The sequence below is a fragment of the Pundamilia nyererei genome, unplaced genomic scaffold (assembly GCF_000239375.1).
Source record: "Pundamilia nyererei isolate P.nyererei 1_Seehausen unplaced genomic scaffold, PunNye1.0 scaffold00325, whole genome shotgun sequence".
Lineage (NCBI taxonomy): Eukaryota > Metazoa > Chordata > Actinopteri > Cichliformes > Cichlidae > Pundamilia > Pundamilia nyererei.
The window spans coordinates 26,500-34,939 of record NW_005187726.1 but is presented as its reverse complement, the minus strand read 5'-3'; the positions used below and the strand labels follow the sequence as shown (position 1 = coordinate 34,939).

The 8,440-nt window shown below is 48.7% G+C and overlaps 1 protein-coding gene across 1 annotated transcript in view; it reads left to right on the top strand.

Annotated features, from left to right (window-relative positions):
• Positions 1-639: 639 nt before the first annotated feature.
• The window catches only part of LOC102201678 (apolipoprotein B-100-like), an 11,223-nt gene continuing 3,422 nt past the window's right edge, over positions 640-8,440 (top strand). The window contains exons 1-13 of the mRNA XM_013915578.1: positions 640-694; positions 1,663-1,775; positions 1,861-1,964; positions 2,226-2,373; positions 3,349-3,512; positions 3,946-4,058; positions 4,636-5,092; positions 5,366-5,516; positions 5,623-5,769; positions 6,325-6,536; positions 7,615-7,822; positions 7,900-8,070; positions 8,156-8,344. Of these exons, the coding sequence (XP_013771032.1) occupies positions 640-694; positions 1,663-1,775; positions 1,861-1,964; positions 2,226-2,373; positions 3,349-3,512; positions 3,946-4,058; positions 4,636-5,092; positions 5,366-5,516; positions 5,623-5,769; positions 6,325-6,536; positions 7,615-7,822; positions 7,900-8,070; positions 8,156-8,344 (2,232 nt within the window). The remainder of the gene's footprint in view (positions 695-1,662; positions 1,776-1,860; positions 1,965-2,225; positions 2,374-3,348; positions 3,513-3,945; positions 4,059-4,635; positions 5,093-5,365; positions 5,517-5,622; positions 5,770-6,324; positions 6,537-7,614; positions 7,823-7,899; positions 8,071-8,155; positions 8,345-8,440) is intronic.

Below are 8,440 nucleotides of genomic sequence, written 5' to 3'. Positions count from 1 at the left end.
GTGTAACGTTCAGCTTCCAGAGAGCTCAGCTCACACGCAAAGATCACAGCAGCGTGATGGCACATTAAAGCAGGAGCCCAGCTCAGTTCTGACAATAAATTCAAATAATAATAATAATCGTCCAGTGCTGAAACAGTAAAACCTGCAGTTCCTCTCATGTCCAGCAGAGGCAGCAGTGAGTCAGTCCCGTGTTAAACCTCATGTTTACAGCCGGAAACTCCAGTCATGGCGGCCATGTCCATCTTTTATTTACAGTTAAACAAGGGCAGTCAGTGAGTGTGGTTTTTTAAATGGGACACCTGTGTCTGTCACACCTGGGTTTTATCACCAATGGGGGGCGGGGTCACAGAGCTTGTACATATATTAGAATTAAGATGAATAAAAGAAAAAATAAACGGCGTGCTGATGTCACCACTCTGACCTCTGTGGTTTTACCTGCTGCGTCTCATCATCACTGTAAATGATTGATTGAATTCTTGGGGGGGGGGCAGTGCTGATCACAGACTACACTTTAATTCTGAGGGATGAAACGACCAGACAGAGTTGAACTTTGACCTCTGAGCGGGACAGAAGGAGGGTCTTCATAAACGCTGAGCAGAGGTGCTGCTGTGTCAGTGTGGAGGAGGCCTGCAGCCCATCATGGGTCACAGGAAGTTGTGTCTGCTGCTGCTGCTCGGCTGCTGCGCGCGGGCTCGTAAGTACCGACCCATCCTCGTGCACGCACACGAGGACGCTCTGTTAGTCTCACTCAAGCCGTTTTTCTACATGGATGAAAAAGTTGTTCTCTCACTGATCTCTGGGATCTTTCATTGTTTTCTTTCCTACTTTAAACTCGGTGCTTCCAGCGGTGTAGTCGTGCTCGCGTCCATCTGTCAGTTTGACTCCAGCCGGAGACATGGGTCCCCTTTGGGGCGCGTCAGCTTTTCATGCTGTTCATATTATAAAAGTGTGAATATGAGCCATCAGATCTGAGACAGGAAACACTTGTCTCTCTGATGTGTGCCAAACGCAACAAAATCACTTTTTACACAAACAAATCTAAATTTCAAATGTTTGTATTCGAGTGTATAATGTTTATTTTTAATGGAACGCTTCAGTCGTCGGTGTGATCTTGGCTCTTTTTTAAGGTTTTATTATAATCGCGTCCTTCTGGCCTCTAGAAGCCGCTCTCATTACTCCAATATTAAAATACTGTTAAGTATGTTGATCGTGTTTTCTTCCAGAGGACGGGCAGGACGTGGACCAACAAACTGCAGCGTGTCAGTGTAAGTCATCCTCACTCTTAAACATGCAAACTCATTTTTATTCATTTTTTTTAAGGTTGAGCTGAAAATATTACGTATTTAAAGAACTGTGGACTTTCTCCTCGCTGGAGAAGGTCGAGTGTGTGCACTGTGTGCAAACACACACATCGACCTGCTAACAGATCAATGGCGCACTGATAAACGCACGGCCTGTTTTCTGGAGATAGCGGCTCGTGGACTCCTGTCCTGTTTGTGAATGAGAGCTGCTGCTCACTCTCACCTGCGACGGGGTCAAAGGTCAGCTGCTGAGTCATGGTGTGGAAAGCCAATCCTGAGATGCAGCAAGAGGACAACCATCGAAGCCTTTTCACATAAAGGAGCAAAGCCCTGACCATGTGACCCTCTCCTCCCCCCACAGCAGCATCCAGATTCAAGGCCTTCAGGAAGTATGTGTATCGGTACAGCACAGAGAGCCGGAACAGCGTGACCGGCGCCGCCGACCTGAGAGACGGCCATGAGCTCACCTGTCAGGTAAACAGCTGTTTATGCGTCCTGTTTTTCACCTGATGACACGATGTTCCTCTCTGACCGTGGCTCTGCTATCGCCGCTCGTCAGGTGGAGGTCGAGGTCCCCCACCTGTGCAAGTTCATCATGCACACCAGGGGCTGCACCCTCAGGCCGGCCCCCAGCTCGGACGCCTTCCAGGCCGCCATGGAAAGGTGAGTGCAAAAACACAGACTGTATATTAAAATGGCATGCTGCTGCCATGTCGGTTTTTGGAGCAGCGAGCACATTTTCGAGTGAGGCTGGTTTATGACCCCGACAGGCTCCGACACTCTGCTCCCCTCAGAAAACATTCGATGTGTTACGTTTTAAAGATCGAGCCTTTGTGTCCACAGCAGCGGCGTGTTCAGGAGCAGCACCTTCACCGGCTGAACACGCCCCCCTCTGATCAGGTTTCACTGTCTTTGTTCATCCAGGAACCCTCTGAAGTTCACCCTGCAGGGTGTCTCCAACATTCAGCTTTACCCCGACGCCGACGAGGCGATCGGCATCCTCAACATCAAGAGAGGGATCGTTTCTGCTCTCATGGTTCCAGACACGGAGGACCAGCAGGGCGGCCGCACGGTGAGCGTCCTCTGAAACACTCCAAACCATAATCAGTGTTGTCACAGGAAATAGTTTATTTCAGGAAAAACAAAAAGATTTCTTTTATCAGGATTTTTTTTCTGTCAGTAAAGAAATTCAAACTTACCAAGAGTGGAAAACATGAAGGTTTTGAGTTTTAAGCCCACTTCCTGCTTCAACTATGTGTTCGTATCCACAAGATTAGCAAAGGTCACAGCAGGGTAACGCCTCTTCACTGCATTCAGACGTGACGAAGACGACCTGCTGATGTTCGGCCTGAGCTTCAGCATCGGGAAGAAAAGTGATTTCACTGACTGTGGCGAGGTTGTTGGTCTGAGTGTTGCTGCGGTTTTCCCACCAACCATCTCTGAGCTTACAGAGGAAATATCGGTGAGCAGCAGGGAGGAAGTCCTTGTTGATGTCACAGGAGAACGAGCAGGAAGCTGACGGGAAGGAAACAGGAACTCAAATAAGCTCGTGAGAAGACCATCTCTGTGCCTTGAAGCAGATGGACTCCAGCAGCAGAAGACCACACTAGGAAACAAAGGCAACGACTGACACAGACTCATGAAACAGGACAACAGCAGATGGGAAACGGTTTCCTGATTTCTGCTGCAAATGCATGAAAGCCTGTATCGGTGCTCAGGCTGTGGTGTGATGGTGTGATGGTGTTGGCCGTTGGGCCCCTGACCACGCTCACTGTGCCCATCCCTGTTGTAATGTTTGCATGCCTCAAACATTAATGATGACACCTTCAGTATTTCTCAGTTCCATTCTTTAATTCTCAGGCTTGCAGCGGCAACACAGTCTGCAGCGCTAACTTGTTCATCTCCCGTTTTCTGTTGTCTCCTTTTTTTTATCTCCTCCTTCGGCCTTACATTCGACCTTTCAAAATAAAAGTTCTGTAAACATCACACCTGTGTGACCTCAGGACCTGTCTACTATCCTTTTTTCTGCTGTTTTCTCCTTTTTCAGAGCACCGTGCACGGTCAGTGCGTCACTCTGGTGAACTCGAGCAGTGATGTTGCCACAGGTGTGACGCTGGTCAGAGATCTGTCCCAGTGTGACCAGTTCTACAGCAGAGAGCTGACCAACAGCCCGCTGGCCCTGCTGCAGAGACTGGTGGGAACTCAGAAGCAGTTTGTTCTTTTCTTTACCCTCAGTTTGATTTCCTGATTACTGCAGAAACAAATGCACGAAGCACTCAGACAGCTCCACACACCTTAGCGATGTAACATCACCTGTAATTATTCTACTTAATGTTGTCCTGTCTGTGAGCTCGCTGAGGCTGACCGCAGACCTCGTGACAGTAATGTCACAGTAATACAGCCTCCGTGTCACAATAGTCACGAAAAAGGAGTTTAAATGGTGCAAACATGTTTTCTGAAGTCAGGTTTGTGTTTCCAGCACAGCCCGATATCCAAGCTGATCACAAGCACTCAAAGCTGCAGCTACCAGTTTGATCGGAGGGAAAGGCACATCACCACAGCCTCGTGCACAGAAAACCACAGCTACCTGCCGCTCTCCCACACGTGAGTCACCGCCTGACTGCATGTTTGTGTGCGTGCACAGGGCGCCGTTACGCCTCAGCTTTAATCTGCTCTGCAGGGACAGCATGGTGTCGTCAGAGCTGACGCAGGAGCTGCGCTTCCAGAGCAACAGGAGGACCAGCAACAGAGACTTCAGTGAGTGAGCTTTCCAGTCAGCTGTGGAGTTTCACACCTGGGGATTATTGTGTCCCCAGGTGATTCGTGTCACCTGTTTAAATTGACTTAAGGCTTAAAGTTTGCATTACTGGGGCGTGGCCTCTTTGACTGACAGGTGGATGGTGACACAGGTGGCTATAGCTGTCTGCTAGCTTCACCTGAACTGGACCTCTGGACCGTGTTTGTGCTGTTGGATCCTTTTTTGAGGACTTTTAATGACATTATGTGACCAATAATAAGGCTGCTGGGCGGTCACTGACTAACAGATCATCCAAGAAGTCTGACATTGAGTTTTAGTGAAGTTTGAGGATTTAATTTGGACAACAAAATATTGTCAGTTCTGAATTCTGAAGATTTGAAACGTGGGTGAGGTCATGTGACCACATCCATCCGTACACGTCGGTGCAACAGGCAGCTGCACCCCTACATGGCCAGCAGGAAAATAATTTAAGTCTCTTCATTAAAGTTTTATAAACCACTGCTGACGTCCATTTTTAAATGAGACTCACCTCTTACTGGGAAATGAATAAGTGACATCACATGTGTCTGTGTGCAGGTGTGGAGCGCGACCAGGTGAGGCCCCTTCACTTTGAAGATCCTGAAGATAAATCTCCAGTGCAGACGGGAGACGATGTTCTGACCACCTTACGGGAGCTGGTGACGTTAGCGGGCTCAGACCAGGGTCAAAAAAGGGCGGGGCTTTTCCATAAGCTGGTGTCCGGCCTGCGCGCCCTGAGGAACGAGACCCTGAGCCGGGCGGTCCCTGAGATGCGAGCGGCATCAGGCTGGCTCACCTGGCAGGCCCTGTTCCAGTGCGGGACCTCAGAGTGCACCAGCGCCATCCTGCAGATTATCCGGACCATCGACGGCGTTTCCCTGGAGACAGACGCTCTGGTCTACGCCTTGAGTCTGCAGGCTGACCCTGATGCTGCACGTGTGCGAGACATGCTCAGCATGGCTCAGTATAAACAGAGCAAGCCCATCATGTACGCTCTGGCCAACACAGTGAAGAAGTAAGTAAGGCTATGATGCAGTGCTTCAGGTGACCACTAGAGGGAGACCAATGGTCCCCATGTCTCAGTGTCACACGTGAGGAAGTATCGGTCACGGAGGTGGAACCGTCGTCAGCCATAAACGGCCGACAGGGCGTGCTCGTCACCATACTGGGCAGACAGCGTGGTGTTGCTTAGCACACCCGTGATCATAACAGTTTCCATCTCAGTCATGCCTGCAGCATCACGCATCATCTGACCTGAGCAGCTGACCACACTCTTTTTCATCCACAGGATCCATAAAAACGCGGTAACGCCGGAGGTCACGGATGTGCTCACAGACGTGTCAAAGTTCATGGAGGTGCTCTTAAACGACTGCTCAGTCCCACACTACGACTCTGACCTTCCTCCTGACCCCGCAGAGATGTCCTTCCTTGTCCTGAGGGTACGTGAAGCGTGTCATGTAGTTTTAGATCCATGGACGTATTCTTCTGCTGAAAGCTGTCTCGGGGCTTCAGTCCTCCGCATAAATGTTGATTTCTAATCTGCAGGTCGTTGGGGTCATGGGTCAGGCCATGCAAGCCGTCAGCCCCAGCCTGATCTCGTCCATTTTACGATGTGCAAAGAAAGCAGAAGTCCCACTATCACATCAAAAGGCAGCCATACAGGCCTTTAGACGGATGGACGTCAGTGATGAGGTAAAGTCTCTCTCTTACATGGACACATCTCTCACACAGACTGATCTGGGAATGATTGAAACAGTCCAAAAATGACATGTCAGACTCATCTGCTCATTTTGAATCTGAGAATGTCTGAGAACCATCATCATGAACGTAGCTCATCACTGCATCCACACAGGAAGCTCAGACTGAACCAGAAGCACCTCCACCTCCTCTGAGCTTATTTAAGGTGGACTGGCGCCGAGTAGAAGCTGTGGTAATTCCTCTGGGTTGAGGAGGAGAGGAATCACCACAGCTTCTCAGCTTACAGGTTAAAGCAGCATCTCTGCTAGTATGGCAGGGGGCACATGAGTACAGTCATGACCACTGAAACATCTGGAGCCACAAACACAAGAACACACCAGTTCAGCTCCTCAGTTCAAACACCTGGACAGCAGGTACCCACAGACATACTCCTGAACATTTCAAACGTGAGGCTGGCATCAAATTCAAAATGAACAGATACTGACTCTGAAAATGTTCAGTATACACGTGATTGTATTCATGTGTCACTCCCCGTGTGGTTGGTCACAGGTCAGAGATGTGTTCGTGGAGGTGTACCGGGATGATCACAGCCCCGTAGAAAAGCGTGTAGCAGCTTTCCTGATTCTGATGAAGAGCCCGGACCGAGCGACCATCAGAGACATCGTCAGCAGTTTGGAGAACACGAGGGACGAGCAGCTCAGGAGCTTCGTGGTGTCTTACCTGAACAACATCAGAAACTCAGACGAACCACAAATACAGCAGTGAGTGAACGACCAGGGATGTCCTGCAGGGGGCGACTCCTCTGAAATCTGATTGTATAGAGGTCTGTGAGAAAATGAGGCGGATGGTCATCTCTGAGCTCAGTGAACTCTTTCAGTGGGCTCGGCCTCTAGTTTCAGGTCTGACTCAAGAAAACATGAAGTTCATTTTGGAAACGATTTAGGGCGGGGCTACTTTGTTACTAGCACCTGAGCGTCTGCTGTCTGGGTTTTATGTCAGGTTGGTTCGATTGAAACATACAGAATGTTCACTCGAGGTTTTTAAACATCAAGACTTCAAAGTGTGTTTGACTCTGAGGGCAAAGACGTGACGTGGATGATGATGGTTACAGGGCAATGATAGAAACCCTGCGGCCTGTTCGACACTGCGGTGGTTACATCCTCCTGTTATAAACAATCTCAGATTGGAAGAATATTACCTGCACGTTGAACGCATCCTCCTATGTGATTCGTGTTTCCAGCACATTCACACATTTATGTTATTATGTGATGACATTAAATGGACTAAGTACCAACACTACAGACAGAGAAAGTCAGAAACTCGCTGAGCAGCCACATCTTTAGCTGGTTGAAATCAAAGTAAAGTAAAAAATAAACTGAAGTTTTCTGAATAACAGTACTGCAGCAGACTTTAAAAATAAGAAATAAACAGAAGCTGAGGCTGACATGTGTAATGAGCAAAGATGGTATCGGTCCAAATATCAGAGTGCAAAGTGGAGAAAGGACAGGAACCATCCATCCAGGCTTCCCTGCTCTGTACCTCGTTAAAGCCCTCGTTAGGCTTTCACAGCTGAGGGACTTAAGTTAAAGCAGAGAAAGAAGCTTTGTTTGACAATACAATCATATTGATTGTACATGCACTTCTTCACCTCACCACTAGATGTCTCATGTACAGTCTGTATCTGTGATTACTCTGGGCTGATAGATGCCACCGTAGCAAGAGGAGGGCACCGGCCGGGGATCTGTACACGACTGATCATGACTGAAAAAACAAAAGTGCTGCTGATTCTGCATTATATTAATAAACACTATTAAATATCATTTATTGTCCTTTCCAAAGACTCAGGGAGTACACTGAGTCGGCCCTGAATGGCCAGCCGTCACTCACAGGCGCCATCTTTGATGGCATGTCCCGCAACTACAAGCTGGACTCCTCCTTGGGATCAATCCAGAGCAACATCATCTTTGATGGAAGCGACACCTTACCCAAGGAGATGATGCTGGAGACCACGCTGAAGGTGTTTGACTACAGCTACGACATCTTCGAGGTATTGAATGACATGAATCTGCAGTACAAAAATCAGTTTTCTGTCGAGGTCCAAACATTTAAAATCTCCTTTTTAAGGTCGGCGTTGAAGGAACGGGATTCGAACCAACGATCGATGCTCTTTTTGGGGAGAGAGGTTTGCTCCCTGAATCCATTTCCAGACTGATGTACTTGGCGCAGGACAAAGCCCCAATGCTCAAAGCCATTTTGGACAGAATAGCACCCCAACGAGACAGAAGGAAGAGACAGGTGAGAGGTTCTCCACGTACACGGAGCTACCACATGAGCAAATGCTATGTCACATGCTGAAACACAGACTGTCCTGTGCTCTCAGATCCCAGAAGACTTTCTGAAAGACATGGCGGACAGAATCCAGAAACTTGTGAATGATGTGAGCTCCTCTCCAGCGCCTGAAGCCGCCGCCTACCTCCGACTTTTGGGGAATGAGATTGGATATCTGAAGACCGGCGAGATGAGGAAAATGTTTGAGACTCTGTTCATGTACTACCACGTCTTCATCAGGGTACTACCTGCCCAGGTGGGATATTCTGTCTCCTGACCGTTTGGTGTGTTGATCGTGGCAGGAAGTGGCACACAGCTCCAGTGTGCATCGGTGCCT